The following is a 22,472-nucleotide window of genomic DNA, read 5'->3' on the forward strand; positions in this document are numbered from 1 at the left end:
ATGGACAATGAATCCCATATTGGGGGTAAAACATAGATGGTTCAGTATTTTTCACTGGAAAACTTTTAAGAATGGATTTAAGTTCTGTCTTGGGGAACTTCACCTGTAATGCATGTGAAGCAAAGAATATTGAATAACTCCTGTAGTTTTCTATCAGAATTATTAAATGTAAAGTTATAGAAGGAAGACATTTTCTGCTTACGAGAGGTTAGAGTTTCAAGCTTTAAAAAGTGTTTTTCATTGGAAATGTTTTAAAGGAGAAAAAGCTCACTTTTGAATTAGAACAGGATTTTCTCTGATACTTAAAAACCAGTGGGAGTTAACTCAGGTCGTTGTGAATCTTGTATACATATACAAAGTGAGTTAAATCAATGTACTGTTCAAAGTGAAAGTTTTATAGAATGCTCACTGACACAATTTCTGAACTATTATTAATGTAACTACTATTTTTATTTTTATTTTATTTTAAAGATTTTATTTATTTGACAGAGAGACACAGTGAGAGAGGGAACACAAGCAGGGGGAGTGGGAGAGGGAGAAGCAGACTTCGTGAGGAGCAGGGACCCCTATGTGGGGCTCGATCCCAGGACCCTGGGACCATGACCTGAGCCAAAGGCAGATGCTTAAAAACTGAGACACCCAGGCGCCTGGTAACTACTATTTTTAAATCATCTATTGAGTAATTACATAGCCAAGATAGGAACATATTTAGAAAGCATATTAGCATTCAATAATTATTTATTAATTTCTATTAGGTCTTCTTAATATACCTGGTAGGAGCAATAGAGTGGGGAATGAGATAGCAGACAGGATTCCTGCCCTCTACTGGTGAAGGAAGATACACACAGTAAGCAACTAAATGATCTAATTTGTAGTCACAAAATAAATATGCTATAACAAACTAAAAAAAGAGCGATAAAAGAAAAGTGGAATGCACTTTGGAAGTGTAAGTATTTTGATGTTTTTTCAATTTTTCTTATAACTTCCTCTTTTTTGGATTCTCCCACATACCAAGTTAAAATAACAGAATGGGAAACATACTCCTAAACTCATGACTCAAAGCATATGCCAATAGATTTAAACAGCATGAAACATCAGATTACCTTTTAGAAAAAATTGGGGACGCCTGGGTGGCTCAGACGGTTAAGCATCTGCCTTCTGCTCTGGTCGTGATCCCAGGGTCCTGGCATCGAGGTCCCCATTGGACTCTTGCTTGGTGGGGAGCCTGCTTCTCCCTCTCTCTCTGTTGCTCCCCCTGTTTGTGTGCTCTTGCTCTCTCTCTCTGTCAAATAAATAAATAAAATCTTTAAAAAAAATAGAAAAACATTCGTAAGGTAGCCATACAGCTAAAATGAAAAAAAAATTAGTGACAACACCAAATCCTGGTGATGATGCAAAGAAACTGGATCACTCATACATTGCTGGTAGGAATACAAAATGATATAGCCATTCTGGAAAAAATTGTTTTTTGTTTGTTTGTTTGGTTTTGTTTTTTAAACTTAACATGCAACTACCATATGACTCAACAATTACACTCTAGAGGTATTTATCCTAGAGAAATAAAAACTCATGTGCACACAAAAATCTGTGCATAAATGTTTATAGTAGCTTTATTTGTAACAGCCACAAACTGGAAACAACCCAGGTCTCCTTCAATGAGTGAATGGTGCATACCATTCCATACCATGGAATATTACTCAAGACAATAATAATTTAAAAAACTATTCATAGACGTAACAATCTCCAGGGAATTATGTTGAGTGAAAAAAGCCAATCTCAAAAGGTTTCAAACTATACAATTCCATTTATATAATATTCTTGAAATGGCAAAATTATAAAAGTGGAAAACAGATTAGTGGTTGCCAGGGATTAAGGAGAGGCAGGAGATAGGAGAGAAGTAGGTGTGGGTATAAAAGAGCCACATAAGGGAGCCTTGTGATGACAGAAGTGTTCAGTATCTTGATTGTATTGATATCAATATTCTGATTGGGATATTGTACTGTAGTTTTTTGTTTTGTTTTATTTTGTTTTAAGAGAGGGAGAGAGAAGTGGGGGAGGGGGCAGAGGGAGAGAGAGAGAGAGAGAGAGATAGAATCTTAAGCAGGCTCCATGCCCAGCCCAGAGCCCAATGTGGGGCTCGACCTCATGACCCTGAGATCATGACCTGAGCCAAAAGCAAGAGTCAGATGCTTAACTGACTGAGACACCCAGGCACCCCTATTGTCCTATATAGTCTTGCAAGATATTACCATTGGGGGAAATTGGGTGGGAGGTACAAGGGATCTCTCAGTATTATTCCTTACAACAGTATGTGAATCTACAATTAACTAAAAAATTTAATTTAAAGAAAGACAGAAGCTTGTAAGTAAAAGCACAGGAGGGTATTTTTGTGTTTTGGTGGCAAGCAAAATTTTTTTTTATTCGTAATACAGTATAGTATGTAAAAAGCAATAACCATACCAGAAAAAAAGTAAATTAAACATCAAAATTAATAACTTCTGTTAATCCAAATAAGCTATTAAGGAAATCAATGGACAAGATACAAAAATATTTGGGAAAAATATTGACAAAACATACCAGACTAGGACTTATATCTAAAATCTATCTCTGTACCTATGCCTATACCTAATTCCCCTTTTTTATTAATAAAGCAATAAAAGATGGGCAAAAAATTTGTGTAGAAACTTTACAAAAGAAGATTCATGAATATCTGAAATGAACATAACAATATTCAACCTCATTGCTTGTCTGGCAAATGAAAAAATTAAAATCACAATCAAATATCATCAGACACCTATCAGAATAGATCAAATTAAAAAGACTGACCACACTAAATGTTGGCAAGGTTGTGTAACAACCAGCAATCTCACCTTGGTGGGGATGTTAAAGGCTACAACTCGTCAAAATCTTTGAAGAGTCTGAGATTTTACCCTATTTACAAGTAAACAATTAGTCAGCCACACTTTCATGGATGCTGGGAGTAGACTGGTAACTACTGGGTTATAGAAAGAGGGTGTTTTGTTACAGCAACAGCAGTAACTGGAATATCAGCATTTCCCCACTGGTTCTTAGGGGGCAATGGGAAGAGGACCAGATGACAACTGAACACAAAATAGGTTGCATTATGAGATAGGACACCTGATTTAAGGGAGCCTGCATCTGTATCTTTTGTAATTGACAGTAAGCCTATTCTTTGCTCTGGAGGGAGATACTAACTCTATCTCCCAAGGCTGTTTGCTAGACAAAATATCTTATAGATAGTCTGAATCAAAGAGTGGTAAGTGCCTCACTGGCATGATTAGTGCAGAAATACAAGAGACTCATGGAGAATTGTCTCTCAATATCACTTTAGAAATAGGATTAGCAGTTTCTTATAAAACTAAACACAAACCACTTATGCCCATATCAATTCCTACATATTGGGCCATGAGAATGAAAACATATGTTAACAAAAAGACATATAAGAGTCATAGCAGTTTAATCTCTAATAGTGATAATAAATCAGCCCAGAATATTCACCAGGAAAACATGTAAAAACTAGCTTTGATATATCCATATAATGGAATACTTAACAACAAAAAGTATGACTTTCTGATAAAAGCAACAATGAATGAACCTAGAAGACATTATGTTGAGTAAATCATGCCTTACACAAAAGAAGTTATGTCCAATAAATACATTTTCATATCTTAGAACAGACAAAATTATGTTGGAAAGGAATTAGAACAGTGGGCAGAAATTTATTGGGAAGGGGAAGAGGGAATTTTCAGAAGTTATGTTAATGTTCTATCTATATCTTCAAAAGTTTTGACTAAACTTGGAGAATGTACATTGTACATTTTACTCTATTTTGATTTTACATTAAAAAATACTGTCAACAAATACAGTATCTAATTATATAAATGCTAAGGTATTTAGGAAAGACTGTTTTGCTGTTTGCAATTTAAGTGCATTAAATATATATATATATATATATATATATATGAATAGTTAGATAGATGTGAGATAAAACAGGAATAGAATCTAGGTGGTAGCACATACCCTCCCCAATGTCTATCACCCAGCCACCCCATCCCTCCCAACCCCCACCACTCCAGCAACCCTCAATTTGTTTCCTGAGATTAAGAATTCCTCATATCAGTGAGATCATATGATACATGTCTTTCTCTGATTGACTTATTTCGCTCGTGAGCGCTGTGACTTGTGTAACACTGTTGAATCACAGATCTGTACCTCTGAAACAAATAATTCATTAATGTTAAAAATAAAGAAGAAGATAGTAGGAAGGGAAAAATGAAGGGGGGGAAATCGGAGGGGGAGACGAACCATGAGAGACTATGGACTCTGAGAAACAAACTGAGGGTTCTAGAGGGGAGGGGCATGGGAGGATGGGTTAGCCTGGTGATGGGTATTAAAGAGGGCACGTACTGAATGGAGCACTGGGTGTTATATGCAAACAATGAATCATGGAACACTATATTAAAAACTAATGATGTAATGTATGGTGATTAACATAACATGATAAAATTAAAAAAGAAAGAATCTAGGTGGTAAGTATAAAGTGTTTATAAAGTTCTTTCAATTTTGCTTTTTGTTTTAAATATTTTATAATATAGGAGAAATTTCTACAATAAAGTTAGAAACCTTCATATATATCAGTGAATAAATACATAGTTTTAAAGTAAATACCTATATTTTATTTTATTTATTTATTTTTTAAAGATTTTATTTATTTGACAGAGAGAGAGAGACACAGCAAGAGAGGGAACACAAGCAGGGGGAGTGGGAGAGGGAGAAGCAGGCTCTCCGCCGAGCAGGGAGCCTGATGCGGGGCTCGATCCCAGGACCCTGGGATCATGACCTGAGCTGAAGGCAGACACTTAACGATTGAGCCACCCAGGCGTCCCAATAGGTATATTTTAAATTAAACTTTTTATCAACATTGAAGGAGGTGACTGACTCTACCTCTTTTTCACAACCTCCAATCTCAAGATCATAATTCTTAGAGACATAGTATTCTCTTCGCAGAGTGGCTTAGTTGTTCACTGCTTGACTGCCAGTGCTTTGTATTTTATCACAACTAGGATTCTTAGTGCCTAATATGATGCTCAGTGTATAATATTTCCTTAATAAATTTTATATGTGAAGTTGCATTTAAAAAAGAAGCATTCAGGGGCACCTGGATGGCTCAGGTGATTGGTTGGGCGGTTGGGCGGCTGCCTTCAGCTCAGGTCATGATCCCGGGGACCTGGGATTTAGCCCTGCATTGGGCTCCCAGCTCAGTGGGGAGCCTGCTTCTCCTTCTGCCTGCCACTCCCCCTGCTTGTGCTCTCCCTCTCTCTCTCTGTCAAATAAATAAATAAAATCTTAAAAAAAAAAAGAAGCATTCACTTTCATTAATTTCCACACTTTCCCTAACTCTACCTTCCATACACATTCCTAGAGTACCCAGTATATTCCAAATATGGAGACATTAGTTAGAAAACTTCTGCACATTTCAGCATAACATTTTGTTTTATTACTATTTATTTATTTTTAAGTGGGTTTATCTTATTTACTTGCTCAGATTTTGGCAAAAGCAGTACCCTTACGCTAACTATATCATATACTTCTTAGGTTACAACATACCCGGTTTCTGATTTTTTTTATTATTATTTATTTTTTACTTATTTATTTTTAATTTAATTTTGGTTAGTTAACATACAGGGCAATATTGGTTTCTAGAGTAGAATTCAGTGATTCATCACTTACATACAATACTCAGTGCTCATCACAAGTGCCCTCCTTAATACCCACCACCCATCTAGCCCATCTCCTACTCATCTCCCTCCATTAGCCCTCGGTTTGTTCTCTATCTTTAAGAGTCTCTTATGGCTTGTTTTCTTCCCTCCTTTTTTTTCTTTTCCCTTTCCCATATATTCATCTGTTTTCTTTCTTAAATTCTACATATGAGTGAGATCGTATGGTATTTGTCTTTCTCTGACTGACTTATTTCAGTTAGCATAATACACTCTAGCTCCATCCATGTCATTGCAAATGGCAAGATTTCATTTTTTGATGGCTGAGTAATATTCCATTGTGTATGTGTGTATGTGTGTGTGTGTATAAAATACATATACATATATACTGCATCTTCTTTAACCATTCATCAGGCTATGGATGTTTGGGGTATCTCCATAGTTTGGCTATTGTTGATAATACCAACATAACATTTTTAAATCAACTCAGTTAAATGGGTGAGTCATGAATCTCTTAATAAATAATTAACTTTTGTCTTTCAACCACAAGGGAGAGATATATAAGACTGATTACATTTATAAAATTATGTGTATTGGCACATTTTTAATTTTGACACTTACGCAAGGTAGATAATCTTTCTGAGGATAATACCAAACAAAAAGAAGGAATAAAAATCATAGTCATTAATTTAAACATATATTCAACCACTATTTACTGAGTACTTCGAGTTACTCATCTGGGGCATCTTGTCAATAATTGACTAAGATGTCTTATTTTATAATTATCTAACATGTGCCATTAAGGTTAATATAATATTCAAAATAGAATTTGGTTTCTCATTATATAAAACATAGAACTCAATAGGAAAAATGAGAGTCATTTTCCACTTGGACAATTGATGTACTATGCACATTTAGGTTCTTTCTCTTCTTAAAATGTGTATTACTCGTATTTTGTAACCCCTCTAAGCAAAAAGTTCATCTAAATCTGCCAGCTGGCAAGGTTCAACATGTTTTCTGTGCTCAATAAATGTTAAATTACAAATTATTTTAATGTTCTTTACAGGATCCTGCCTATAATCATGTCGGATCCATAAGGCATTAAATAGCTTAATTTTCTATAAAAATGAAAATATTACATTTTTAAACAAAAATTCTAAAGAAGTTTTACTCAAATAGTGGGGTAATTTTTCTTTATTAAAAGCAAAATGTTATGAGAACCATGGTATGTGTGGAGGCAAAAATGCCTCTTACTTCCCAACCCACTTGTCAGCAGACACCACAACTCAAAAGTCAATTTATGTTCACATATGGTTAGTCTAATAAAGTCATAATATCCAATATTCAATATCCTGATATATCTCTCCTTCTCTCTCTCTCTCTCTCTCTCCCTGCCCCCTCTCGGTTGACTGGGCCCCTGGCTTCATGAATTTACAGATATATGGCTAGTAGTTTAATAACATAGTAGCATGTACTGACTGCAGCTTGTTTCAGAAATAGTTCTTCAAGTTTCTTTGGAGACATCATACTCAGACCCAACCCAATAATGTCTAATGACTACTACACACTTCAGAGCATCAGTATGTGATGTTTAAAATCCATAAATTTGGAAGATAAAGTAAAGTGAACCTTTTGACCACCTAAAACCCTCAGGCCTTACCAGTCTTGCTTATAATTGAAGTTTTTTTAGCGTTTGTACTGATTAAGCTGATTAAGCCCTCACTCGTTAACATAGTACCTTCATTCCTCGCAAACTCCTTCTGTGCCCTATTAATGAGATATCCAGGATTGTCTCACATGTACTCAAGATTCCTGTGGTGATTGCCATTTTTAAGACATCAGAAGTATTTTTTTGTTGAACTTTTATGTAGAATTACACACTTGTCAAACAAAAACAACAAAATCATGGATTCCTTGGAAAGTTTAAATCTTTAATCAGTATCAAAAAAATTCCTAGAATCCCTTCAAGGCAATCTAAAAATCATTTCTGTGACATAGAAATACATAATTCAAGAATCAGTGCTCATGAAGCTATGCAGGCCCAGGTGCTAAGAACTCTCAGTGAATTTCAGGGTCAGAGTAATACTCTTTCTCCACTAGTGAAGTTTAATTAGTTAATTTCTTTTATTCATCATTCAATAAACATTCATTGAACTTGTACTACACCCAGTCCTTTATACTAGCATTTCTACTTTTATTATGGCTACCAACAACTTAATACCCTTTCTTCATATCTTAACCAAGACTTAAGAGCAAACAAAAATTGTCTTACTCTTTACTCAAAAAACGTAACTTCCAGATTGTTTTTTTGAAAAAAATTAAATAATGACATTAGTTTGAGTTGTTGGAGTATAAAACAGTGAGTGTCAGAACAATGGATAAAGAAGATGTGGTATATATATACAATGGAATATTATGCAGCCATCAAAAGGAATGAAATCTTGCCATTTGCAATGACATGGATGGAACTGGAGAGTGTTATGCTGAGCAAAATAAGTCAATCAGAGAAAGACATGTATCATATGACCTCACTGATATGTGAAGAATTCTTAATCTCAGGAAACAAACTGAGGGTTGCTGGAGTGGTGGGGGGTGGGAGGGATGGGGTGGCTGGGTGATAGACATTGGGGAGGATATGTGCTATGGTGAGTGCTGTGAATTGTGCAAGACTGTTGAATCTCAGATCTGTACCTCTGAAACAAATAATTCATTATATGTTAAAAAAAAAAGAAGATAGCAGGAGGGGAAGAATGAAGGGGGGGATCGGAGGGGGAGATGAACCATGAGAGACTATGGACTCTGAAAAACAAACTGAGGGTTCTGGGGGTGGGGGGAGGATGGGTTAGCCTGGTGATGGGTATTAAAGAGGGCACGTTCTGCATGGAGCACTGGGTGTTATACGCAAACAATGAATCATGGAACACTACATCAAAAACTAATGATGTAATGTATGGTGATTAACATAACATAATAATAAAAAAGAACATAGTGTATTCAAGCTTTATAAGGTATTAGAAAATGAATTTCAATTTCTGAAATTCTCCCAATTTTGCAAATTCTAAATTCAAAACGTGTGTCATCATAGGAATTCTGACTCATGAACTATCATTTATTCTGTTGATATGAAGATATTTCCTCAGAACACCACTAGTCCATTACATACATACTCAGTTGGAATTTATTTGTATAAAGAAGACTTTTGTTGATTTGATTTTAGTTAGTTCCACATGTATCAATAAACCCCTAAAACTAGCATGTTATTATTTTTCCTTACTTGTACCTGTAGGACATGATTCCTGGGGCTCCTCTATAAACACAATCTGCTTTTATTTCTTTACTTTCTTTAAAAAATGTGTGTCTAGAATATATGATATAGGTGGAGATGTGTCTGAGGTGGAGAGGCAGTGTCCAGGGATGTCTTGAAATTCCTAGAGCTCCAATGAAAACATTTTGAAAATCCCTTTCTAAAGATAACATATTGCATTATTTTACCTCCCACTACTTCAAAGAGTAAAGAAGTACTTTATTTTCCTTTGGACCCATCTCTTCATAGCATTAATACTTTCCCTTTTATTCTACTTCTCTACAGTTGGGTAAATGGTTACCTATTTACTAAACTCATACCTTTAAGAGATTCAAGCTATTTAGGAACACCCTTGTCTTTTCATATTAAATAATGAATATAAGAATAAACATTGGGGATTTAGTTTCTCCTCTATATGAAAATGTCTTTGTTCCTCAGATAATTACTGAATTACTTTTTGGACCATTTCTTGTTCCACTCAATTTTGTTTTTTTTTTAAAGTTTTGTCATGAATACATTTCCACCATAATATAGGATCTAATGCAGTCTAACTGTACCATTTAAGAAACACTGTAAGTCAATCTTGGAATAAAAACAATGAAAAAAGGAAAAATATACAAGCTTTTATGCTTTAATAAAAGTACCAGCATTAACCAGATGTCCCCTTTCTTCCCATGCTCTGCTTGTAGCATTTACTTACAAATGCTAATCAGGTCTGCAGACAGTACCTACAATAGTTGGGTGCATGAGCTCCAGAGTCTGATGGACAAGAGTCGGCATCCTAGCTTCATCTCTTCCTAACTGCATGGACCTGGGCAGCTTATTCAACATTTCCAGATCTGTTTTCTCCCTCATTTTCTTGATGTGAGGATGGAATAAACTCAATGCAGGTCTAATCCTCTGTCAGAGGCAGACTCACCTGAAGTTTTTGGAGTTAATTGTCAGGGCTCTTTATGCAAAAGTGCCCAACCCCCAGGATAAGAGCATTTTGTATTAGTGATTTCTCATGTCAAGTTGTGTTGGAGTGGCTGTGATCATATTAGTTTTAGAATTTGATACATGCTTTCTTTAAAAGGGCCCTCACGTTTTATAACTTTTAGACTCCACAAAATCTAGGTCTGTCCTTTCATGAAGTAATTATTCAATAAACATTATTCTTACTTACTATTAGAAAACTCATCCAAAATAATATATGAATTTTTCTCCCTTCCTTCCTTCTCCTTTCTTCCCTTCTTTCCTGTACATATCTTAAAGACCTGATTTAGCTTTGCAGGCTAACTTCCATCATAGGTCATGAGACTCAGTTGTTCTACTTTCCTCTCAAAGAACATGGGATCTGAAGGTGAAAATCAGAAGCTTTTTGGATAAGTAAGGTGCTAAGAATGTTCAATTTCAAATGTCACTGATTCTAGAATGATACAAGTTTGTAAAGGTAGCTGAACTGACTCAACCAGTTTCTGCTTTCCCTGACCAAGGTTCTTTGACCTTCTTTCTTGAATGACAAATGAGAATGAATTGATAAGCAAGTTGGTCAGAATTTATACCCTGTATTACCCAAACTTGACTCTTTAGGAACTTTCAACACCACTCTCTTACCCCCACATTACAGAGGAACACCATTTTTCAAGTTCAGTCTTACACAAGAATTTAGGTATTTATATATAAAGCCAGTTGATATGAGCAAATAAATACATATAAGTTATGCTTCTGAGAAGAGAAAGTGGTGCTGATCCAGTTGTAGAAGAGTTAGATGACATGTCCTAGAGAGGAATATGGATACTGTGTTGATAAGGAATGGTTGCATAAAGCAATTTAAAGTAAGTAATTGTAGATCTTTTAGGGTCTAAAGTGAAAGAAATGAGAGACAAAACCCTAGATTTTGAAATTGTGAAAACACACTTAAAAGAATTAAAAACTGAAAAACACAACCAAGTAGTAATTATGATATAATCATAAACCATAAACACTTTGTTTTAAATGTCTACAGATTTATTAATAAATATCACATGATCACATGGTTGCCGTTTATCACTGATCTCACATTTACTCAGAAGACACAATTCTTGGGGCACCTAGGTGGCTCAGTCTGTTGAACTCTTGGTTTTGGCTTAGGTCATGATCTCAGGGTCATGAGATGGAGCCCGGTGGTGGGCTCTGTGCTCATCAAGGAATCTGCTTGAGATTCTCTCCCTCTCCCTCTGCCCTTCCCCCTGCTCATGCTCTCTCTCTGTCTCTCTTTCTTTCTCAAATAAGTAAATAAATCTTAAAAAAAAAAAAGAAGACAAAATTCTCACTTATTCCAGCAAATACACAACTTTCTCTGATGCAAGGGTTAGAATCATAATTGCACCATTTACTAGCTCTGTAATGTATAAATTACTTTAAACTACCTAGAATTTCCTCATCTGAAAACTAGTAGTGATAGTATTACTTATATTCTAGACTTTTTTGTTAATATTAAATAGGATAATACATGAAAATTCTTAGTTTAGTGCCTGGCACCATACATATGATATATATGTCATTTATATATCATATATATCATTTCTATTATATATATGTCATTTATATATCATATATATCATTTCTATGATATATGAAATTATAATACTATATAATATATAATGTTATATATATATTATATATGCAATATATATTATATATGTAACATACATATATAAAGATAAATTTTATTTTTGCTCTCTATTGCACTGCATGACTCACTAAAGAAATGTTCCAGGTGACAGATATTGCTGTAACAAAATAAACAGTACACATTGATGAAAATTTAGTAGTACACTCCTGAAGAATTCTGGCATAGTGGTATAAATGACCATGCAAATTCAGAGCTTTGGCTAAAAAAAATTAATCAATACTGTTATATAAACATTTATCTGTAGGATCTATGCACAAATGACTCTGTAAACATATTTTGTGTTTTTATCGATGATCTAAACCACCTCTTTTACTGCCTAGATTGAGATGTAGGCATATGATATATTTTAGCACCTACCTGCTTTAACCCTATAGTACTTAGAAATGCTTCTGCTAATACCATGCATGAAAAAAAAATCAAAACAGCTTGATACTGATGTATTTACAATTACTTGATGGAAGACTGATATTAGAGTAAATTGTTTACTTTTACAAACTTCTATCTAGTCATGCAGTGCCATTGTCCATCCCTCACCCCACCCTGACCAAGAATCTATTGTTAGCATCAAAGAACCCAACCTCAGTGAAGGTGCGGGATAACCTTCCCTGTGTAAATGGGTCACAAGCCAAAGTTTAACTCATACCTGAAAACATTCAATTTTATAGATTAAGGATAGGCCCAAATTATAATATGTGTCAGTTGGTGTTCAAATTATATGTGTCAATTATGATATGTGTTTGTGTCAGTGGTTCTGTGAAATTCCAGACACAGCATTAGCCTAGCAAATTCCTTTGATGGAATGTTTATGGTTATTTTTCAACTCAAGTATTGACTGAAAAATTTCTCTCCTCTGGAAATTATCCTCAGAATACAGTAAATATGTATAAGAAAATTTGTTTCAAAATACCCTTTAAGTATGGAAAACTTGAATAAGATCATTTTCTTTTTAAATTTTATTTATTTATTCTAGAGAGAGACAGAGAGTGAAAACAGGAGCAGGGTGAGGGACAGAGGGAGAAGCAGACTCCCTACTGAGCAGGGAGCCAGATGCGAGCTCGATCCTGGGACTCCAAGATCATGACCTGAGCCGAAGGCAGACACTTAACCAACTGAGCCATTCAGGTGCCCCGAATAAGAATCATTTCTATTTAACACTTTTTAATGAAATTAACAGGCAGTTAATCCATCTTACATAAAGTATATATATTTTTTTAGTTTGCAAAATTGCATCTAATTTTCAATCCAGTATTTCATATTATCAAGACAAACTCGACACTTTGAAGTTAGATGAGAATGAAGCTGTACAAAATTAGAGAAAGGCATCCAAGAACTGATGTAAAGTGCACTAGAATAAATCTCTTTTAGTTGTTCGGAGAACCTCAAGGTAATGGCTTCCTCCCCAACCCAATCTTAATGTCTCAGTGCAACAGCTATTTAAGCTGAACCAAAGGCCCTTATCTCAGCTTTCCAGATGGGCCCTTTAGGTACTTCTTTGACCCTCAAAAGGGTAATTGCTTAACATTTGAGGGAGGGTGGCATATGTGGCAACAAGAAGTTGAAAAGAATAATTTAAGAAGGAATAATAAGATCTGGATTTTAATAATTCATAAGACTCCTTAACAGGCAAGATTTAATTACATCTTTATCAGCTGTCCCTTTCAAATTTGAGTGCCTCACAACAATAAATAGCCTAACATTTTTAACTCCAACATACTGTGGACACATTATTTGAAAATGCATTTCATGCTCTTTTTGCTAAAATTATGTAAGCCAAAATGGGTCCTCAGATGTTACAGGATAACATTAAGATGGAAACTTTTTTGACAGTGGGTTTTTAATTAAAGCAAATGATTGAATTAGATTTTCATGTCTCTTCTATTAGATATATATGAAAAAAAGACTTACAAAGCATGATTAAACAATTTGCTGTAAACTAGACCATCCACAATAGCACACTGTTGACTGATTTCTGTACAAACTATGTTCCAAAACAATTTGCATTCTAAACATATTTAGAATAAAAATCTTCCACTCTGTTGCTCTGGCAACACAGATTATATCTGAAGTAGATGCATGAGATTTACTCTGTTTCCTTTTATATACACCTTGGAGGAAGACCTGAGAAATTATTGGTGTTGACACCTTGAATTCTGCATTGTGCTGTTAGAGTTGAGGCTATGTTTTATTCAATTCTTTGATTTTAGCACTTCTCAGAGGACATGGGATATAGGATATATACTCAATCAATATCTTCCACTGGGTAACAAAAACTGAAATTCTTGTACCCAAACCAACTTCCATAATTATCTTAGATTATTCTTCTATATGCTAAAACACTTGGTTAAAAAATGAAATTAATCTATTGATTGTCTGGTCTACAAAGTACTAAATCATTGATATAAATGCTGTTGTCTCAATGCCATCAAAGTAACTTATTATTTTGCCATCATTAGATACTTTGGGAAAAGGTTATGAAATTAGACCTCTTTTCTTTCAAGGCTGTGTGTATGAGTGGGTGTCTATTTGAACATTGGGTTATTTGTGGTGTGACCAAACCATCATGAGTGAATGTCCCAATATTGTTTCATTTCCTTTTATTTTGTTAGCTCTTGGCCCTTTTGATTTGATTTCATGATAATCACCAGACAGGATTTGTTGGTGTGTATAAGAAATTGTATCTTTTAGGAATATATTGGCTATAGAAACAGAAAACCCAATTCAAAGTGCCTTGTACAACGAAAACATCATCATCATCATTATTATTTATTATTTATCTCACTGAAAAGAAAACCAGAAGAAAAGCAAGCCGTTGCCCTGGTTTATCTGGTTTAATGATGTCATCAAGAATCCAGATTTTGATCCCCCCTCTCTACTCTGTCATCCTTAAGGTGTCAGATATTTGCCTTTCATTATTCATTCTTCCAAGGATTACAAATGGTTCCTAGGTATCATTTCCTAGGACAGCAATCTACAGAAAAAGAAGACAGGTTGTTTTTTTTAAATTTTATTTATTTATTTATTCGAGAGCAAGTGAGTGAGAGAGAGAGAACATGAGTGGGATGAGGGGCAGAGGGAGAAGCAGGCTCTCTGCTGAGCAGGGAGCCCAATGTGGGGCTTGATCCTGGGAACCTGAGCCAAAGGCAGACACTTAACTGACTGAGCCACCCAGGTGCCCCAAAAGAACCACAGCTTCATGATAAGTGGATGATATTAGGAAGCCAGAACGGGAAATGATTGTTAGGCAAAACAATATGCTGATAAAAGGGTATAAATGCTTTCCAAATCTATTTAATAATGAGTTTCTCCAACTCATCTATGTATTTAGACTTATTTTGTGGTCATTTCTACATCTACATCCTATGAGAAATAGGCTCTGAAAAAAATGTAATTGTAAATAATAGTATCTGTATTTGACATTACTATGGCTCCAGGTATTGTGATGCTTTTCATCTTGTAAACATTAGGTTGGAAATTTGCATTTGTCTCAAGAATTTGCTTTGGCCCCATCTAAATCTTAAAATTTCATCTCCCTTAAATTACTTTTATTACTCACCTAATGTTATCTAAAACCATTTATAGTGACCTCAATCTGTGTTCTTATAGAAGATTGATATATTAACTGAAAAACCTGCTTCATTATTAAAATTGAACACAACATTGTTTTCTAAAATGTCAGGAAAATGGGTAGTAAGTTATTAAGTTTAAGAATTCTTCCATAAAGAAAAGCTTAATGTCTGTTATAATGCAAAATGATTGAGCAATTTCTGAAATAATAACTTATACTCATTTTGATAGCTTACTTTTTTTCATGATCAAGCATATTTATTTTTGCAATTTCATGTGATACTTATATATTTCAAGTTTGCATTATTGTAATTTATCTACCTTTTATTTTTTTTTCCACAAAAAGCAATAAATGGATAACTGAGCCTTTAGAGAACCACACAGCTAAAGCAAAAGTAGTAAACTTTATTGATAGAATTGTGCTCCTCCAAAAGACTAGACACAATCAAAACAAAAACAAATCAAAAACAAGGGATAACTAGAAATATAAAAAATGTAATTTACCAGGGACCATTAGCAGTAGCAGTAGTATTTCCTTATTTAGTTTAGGTTCTGGGATTTCTATCATGGCACATTGAAATATTTCCTTAAGGCAACATCCAGTTCACTGGGATAATGATATTGAAATCCTAAACACAGTTATATTGTCACTCTTGAAATGTTAATGCAGGAAAAAAGTAGAGTGGTTTCTTATGAATCACAATAATGAACCAACCTTTTCCAGTATGTTCAGACTAAAAAGAAAACAGAAGGAAAAAAAAAACCCACATTATTATTAAAAGTAGGATTCTATTTGGTATCTGTTTTTTAAAAGCTGGACTGTCGCTAAGGAGAGATTTTGTTCATTATTATTCAAACAATTGCCTAGACTGTTTATACTAAGTGAAGAGCTACAGAAAAGAAAACGATGCCTGAAGCTGAATCGTGTGCCCTCAGGATTCTGCCTGTTCAGGTGATAGGGAGATTCCCTGAGTATAGTACTTGCATTGTATTACCACTAGTACTGCCACTGGTCATAACAAAGCTGTGAGGTGGGAGATGCAGAGGTAATCCAAACACTCACCAGATGCTCCCATGCCTCTCTGTGTCATCCATTCAAAAAAAAAGAAAAAGCACTTTGGAACAGAGCAATTTTCAGTATTGCCTGCTACTATCAGTATCCCTACTTAGTGTCAGTGAAGCAAAGCTGGTGTCAAACCCAGGAGCTGAAGTAAAAGTAATTACTTCCTAACAAACTGTATCCTTTTGCCCTTAAAGGAAAATATATTCCCCACCCTTCTTTCTGTTGGAAGGCATACATTTCAAAGCCCTTCCCTTTCATTCATTTGATAATAATAAATACTTGACATGAGATTTTCAAATATGGCAATAAAAGAAATGTTCTTTCAGATTTCTCACCCCTGCTGACTGATTCGTAGAGATTGAATCTTGATCAAAACCCTGTTTTCTCTTTGGGTTTTGATTTCTTTCTCCCTTCCTGAAAGCTCCTCTATGGATGATTTCCCTTTGCCTTTTTACTTTCTTGCCTCATCCTGGTAGATATGAGTTACCTGAATAAGAAACTGGAGTGTCAGAATAGTGACTAAAAGTAATTCCAGAATGGGCTTGAAAAAAAGCATAGAAGACACTAGAGAATCCCTTTCTGGAGAAATAAAAGAACTAAAACCTAACCAACTAGAAACCAAAAAGGCTATTAATGAGATGCAATAAAAAATGGAAGCTCTAACTGCTAGGATAAATGAGGCAGAAGAGAGAATTAGTCATATAGAAGACAAAATGATGGAGAATAAAGAAGCTGAGAAAAAGAGAGATAAACTACTACTGGATCATGAGGGGAGAATTTGAGAGATAAGTGATAAGTGATACCATAAAGTGAAACAATATTAGAATAATTGGGATACCAGAAGAAGAGGAAAGAGAGAGGGGGGCAGAAGGTATATTGGAGCAAATTATAGTGGAAAACTTCCCTAATCTGGGGAAGGAAACAGGCATCAAAGTCCAGGAAGCACAGAGAACCTCCCTCAAAATCAATAAAAATAGGTCAACCCCCCAACATATAATAGTGAAACTTGCAAATCTCAGAGACAAAGAGAAAATCCTGAAATCGGCTCAGGACAAGAGGTCTGTAACCTACAAGGGTAGAAACATTAGATTGGCAGCAGACCTATCCACAGAGACCTGGCAGGCCAGAAAGGACTGGCATGATATATTCAGGGTGTTAATGAGAAAAATATGTAGCCAAGAATATTTTATCCAACTAGGGTGTCATTCAAAATAGGAGTGATAAAAAGCTTCCAGGACAAACAGAAACTAAAGGAATTTGTGATCACCAAACCAGACCTACAGGAAATATTAAAAGGGATCCTCTAAGCAAAGAAGGAGCCCAAAAGTAACATAGACCAGAAAGGAACAAAGACAATATACAGAAACAGTGACTTTACAGGTAATAACAATGGCACTAAATTCATTTTTTTCAGTAGTTACTCTGAATGTAAATGGGCTAAATGCCCCAATCAAAAGACACAGGGTATCAGATTGGATAAAAAAGCAAGACCCATTGATATGCTGTCTACAAGAGACTCATTTTACACCCAAAGACACCACTAGATTTAAAGTGAGGGAGTGGAAAACCATTTAAAATGCTAATGGACATCAAAAGAAAGCTGGGGTGGTAATCCTTATATCAGACAAATTAGATTTTAAACCAAAGACTGTAATAAGAGATGAGGAGGGACACTATATCATACTTAAAGGGTCTATCCAACAAGAAGATCTAAAAATTGTAAATATTTATGCCCCTAACATGGGAGCAACCAATTATATAAGCCAATTAATAACAAAATTAAAGAAACACATCGATAATAATACAATTATAGTGGGGAACTTTAACACTTGCCTCACTGCAATGAACAAAATCATCTAAGCAGAAGATCAACAAGGAAATAAGTGCTTTGAATGACACACTGGACCAGATGGACATCACAGATATATTCAGAACATTCCATTCTAAAGGAACAGAATGCACATTCTTCTCTAGTGCACATGGAACATTCTCCAGAATCAATCACATCTGCGTCAAAAATCAGGTTTCAACTGGTACCAAAAGACTGGGATCATTCCTTGCATATTTTTGGACCACAATGCTTTGAAACTGGAACCCAGTCACAAGAAGAAATTTGGAAAGAACTCAAAAACATGGAGGTTAAAGAACATCCTACTAAAGAATGAATGGGTCAACCAGGAAATTAAAGAAGAAAAATTCATGGAAACAAATGAAAATGAAAACACAACTGTTCAAAATCTTTCAGATGCAGCAAAGGTAGTCCTAACAGGGAAGTATACAGCAATATGAGCCTTTCTCAAGAAATAAGAAAGGTCTCAAATACACAATCTAAACTTACACCTAAAGGAGCTGGAGAAGGAACAGCAAATAAAGCCTAAACCCAGCAGGAGAAGAGAAATAAGAAAGATTAGAGCAGAAATCAATGAAATAGAAAACAAAAGAACAATAGAATAGATCAAAGAAACTAGGAGCTGGTTCTTTGAAAGAATTAATAAGGTTGATAAATCCCTGGCCAGACTTATCAAAAAGAAAAGAGAAAGGACCCAAATAAATAAAATCATGAATGAAAGAGGAGAGACCACAACCAACACCAAAGAAATACAAACAATTATAAGAACATATTATGAGAAACTATATGCCAACAAATTAGGCAATCTGGAAGAAATGGATGCATTCCTAAAGATGTATAAGCTACCAAAACTGAAACAGGAAGAAATAGAAACCTGAACAAAAACCTGTAACCAGCAAGGAAATTGAAGCAATAATCAAAAATCTCCCAACAAACAAGAGCTCAGGGCTGGATGGCTTCCCAGGGGAATTCTACCAAACATTTAAAGAAATAATACCTATTCTTCTGAAGCTGTTTCAAAAAATAGAAATGTGAAGAAAACCACCAAAGTCTTTCTATGAGGCCAGCATTACCTTGATCCCAAAACCAGGCAAAGACCCCATCAAAAAGGAGAATTACAAACCAATATCCCGGATGAACATGGAAGCAAAAATTCTTACCAAAATACTAGCCAATAGGATCCATTAAAAGGATTATTCACCATGAACAAGTGGGATTTATTCCTGGGCTTCAAGATTGGTTCAACACCCACAAATCAATCAATGTGATACACTACATAAATAAAAGAAAGGACAAGAACCATATGATCCTCTCAATAGATGCAGAAAAAACATTTGACAAAGTACAGCATCCTTTCTTGATTAAAACTCTTCACAGTGTAGGGATAGAGGGAACATATCTCAATATCAAAAAAGCCATATACAAAAAGCCCACAGCGAATATCATTCTCAATGGGGAAAAACTGAGAGCTTTCCCCCTAAGGTCAGGAACATGGCAGGGATATCCACTATCACCATTGCTGTTCAACATAGTACTAGAAGTCCTAGCCTCAGCAATTAGACAACAAAAAGAAATAAAAGGCATCCAAATCGGCAAAGAAGAAGTCAAACTCTCACTTTTTGCAGATGACATGATAGTCTATGTGGAAAACCCAAAGACTCCACCCCCAAACTGCTAGAACTCATACAGGAATTCAGTAAATTGGCAGATAGAAAATCAATGCACAGAAATCAGTTGCATTTCTATACACTAATAATGAGACAGAAGAAAGAGAAATTAAGGAATCTATCCCATTTACAATTGCACCACAACCCATAAGATACCTAGGAATAAACCTAGCAAAAGAGGTACAGTTTTCTAGAAGAGTACAGAAAACTGTAGAACACTTATGAAAGAAATTGAGGAAGACACAAAGAAATGGAAAAACGTTCCATGCTCATGGATTGGAAGAACAAATATTGTTAAAATGTCTATGCTGCGTAGAGCAATCTGCACATTCAATGGAATCCCTATCAAAATACCATCAATTTTTTTCACAGAACTGGAACAAAAATCCTAAAATTTGTATGGAATCAGAAAAGATCTGAATAGCCAAAGAAATGTTGAAAAAGAAAACCAAAACTGGTGGCATCACAATTCAGGACATCAAGCTCTATTACAAAGCTGTAATCATCAATACAGTATGGTACTGGCACAAAAACAGACACATAGGTCAATGGAACAGAATAGAGAAACCATAAATGGACCCTCAACTCTGTGGTCAACTAATCTTCAACAAAGCAGGAAAGAATATCCAATGGAAAAAGGACAGTCTTTTCAAGAAATGGTGTTGGGAAAATTGGACAGCCACATGCAGAAGAATGAACTGGACCATTCTTTTACACCATACACAAAAATAGACTCAAAATAGATGAAAGACCTAAATGTGAGACAGGAATCCATCAAAATCCTGGAGGAAAACACAGGCAGAAACCTCTGTGACCTCAGCTGCAGCAACTTCTTACTAGACACGTCTCTAAAAGCAAGGGAAACAAAGGCAAAAATGAACTATTGGGACTTCATCAAGATAAAAACTTTTACACAACAAAGGAAATAGTTGACAAAAATGGAAGAAGATATTTGCAAATGACATATCAGATAAAGGGTTAGTATCCAAAATCTATAAAGAACTTATCAAACTCAACACCCAAAGAACAAATAATCCAGCCAAGAAACGGGCAGAAGACATGAACAGACATTTCTCCAAAGAAGACATACAAATGGCCCACAGACACAGGAAAAAAATGTTCAACATCACTTGGCATCAAGGAAATGCAAATCAAAACTACAATGAAATAACACCTCACACCTGTCAGAATGGCTAAAATTAGTAAGTCAGGAAATGACAGATGGTGAGGATGCAGAGAAAGGGGAACCCTCCTACACTGTTGGGGGGAATGCAAGCTGGTACAGCCACTCTGGAAAACAATACGGAGGTTCTTCAAAAAGTTGAAAGTAGAGCTACCCTATGACCCAGAAATTGCAGTATGGAGTATTTACCCCAAAGATACAAATGTAGTGATCCGAAGAGGCACCTGCACCCCAATGGCTACAGCAGCAATGTCCACAATAGTCAAATTATTGAAAGAGCCCAGATGTCCATCAACAGATGAATGGATAAAGAAGATGTGGTATAAATATATGCAATGGAATATTACTCAGTCATCCAAAAAATGAAATCTTGCCATTTGCAACAACATGGATGGAACTAGAGGGTATTATGCTAAGCGATATAAGTCAATCAGAGAAAGACAAGTATCATATGATCTCACTGATATGTAAAATTTAAGAAACAAAGTAGAAGATCATAAGGGAAGAGAGGAAAAAATAAAACAAGACAAAACTAGATAGGGAGGCAAACCATAAGAGACTCTTAATCATAGGCAACAAACTGAGGGTTGCTGGAGGGGATGGGTTTGAGGATTGGGGTAACTGGGTGATGGATATTAAGGACATTACATCATGTAATGTAATGAGCACTGGATATTATGTAAGAATGATGAATCACTGACCTCTACCTCTGAAACCAATAATACATTATATGTTAATTAATTGAATTTAAATTTTAAAAAAGTAATTGCAGTAAATCTTAGGAAAGAAAAAACAATACATTTTAAAACCTGAAGTTCTTTACAACAAATGGATTTATTGTTTATATATTCCTTTTGGATTTGGTAGCACAGAAGACCAAACATTTTAAAAAGATGATGGCATATTCAAAAAAGAAGAACCAAATAATAAAGTATATAAATAACAAAAGAATAAAAAATAAAGTGTGTTAGATGCAAAGCCATATAGAAACATTCTAAATGAGGAGAAACTCAAAGTAATTTTTGAGGTAATTGAAGTCCAAAATGCTTTTGTCAATTATCTTGACACTGCATATAAAAGTGTGATTCTAGATTATTTGAATAATTGACTTTGTTCTACAATTTTCTTTGAAATATGATTACAGATGTAATTGATACATGGATCAAGTGCTGTATCCATTTTAATGAAAAGAAAATAACCATGCTCTTGCATAAAATAGCCTTATATTACCAAAAAAAGGACACAAAGAGAGGGGGAAAAGGAGTTAAGCTGTTACTTCTAGCATGAAAATAGGCATGGTTACAGAGCTATGGTTCTTTCATTTCCATTCTTCCACTGTCTACTTATTTTCATCCACTGTACCACCACCCAATGGCTCAGATAAGAAAAAAAAGAACAGTGGATGGAAATAGAAGGCAAAATATTTACAACCATTCAGAATGAAATGG

At 35.0% G+C, this 22,472-nt stretch overlaps 1 protein-coding gene across 1 annotated transcript in view; it reads right to left on the minus strand.

Annotated features, from left to right (window-relative positions):
* Window positions 1-836: 836 nt before the first annotated feature.
* Window positions 837-22,472, minus strand: part of CNBD1 (cyclic nucleotide binding domain containing 1) — a 519,466-nt gene continuing 497,830 nt past the window's right edge. The window contains exon 12 of the mRNA XM_078071672.1: window positions 837-1,282. Coding sequence (XP_077927798.1) covers window positions 1,136-1,282 — 147 coding nt within the window. The 3' untranslated portion in view covers window positions 837-1,135. The remainder of the gene's footprint in view (window positions 1,283-22,472) is intronic.

This window comes from Halichoerus grypus, chromosome 5 (genome assembly GCF_964656455.1).
Source record: "Halichoerus grypus chromosome 5, mHalGry1.hap1.1, whole genome shotgun sequence".
NCBI lineage: Eukaryota > Metazoa > Chordata > Mammalia > Carnivora > Phocidae > Halichoerus > Halichoerus grypus.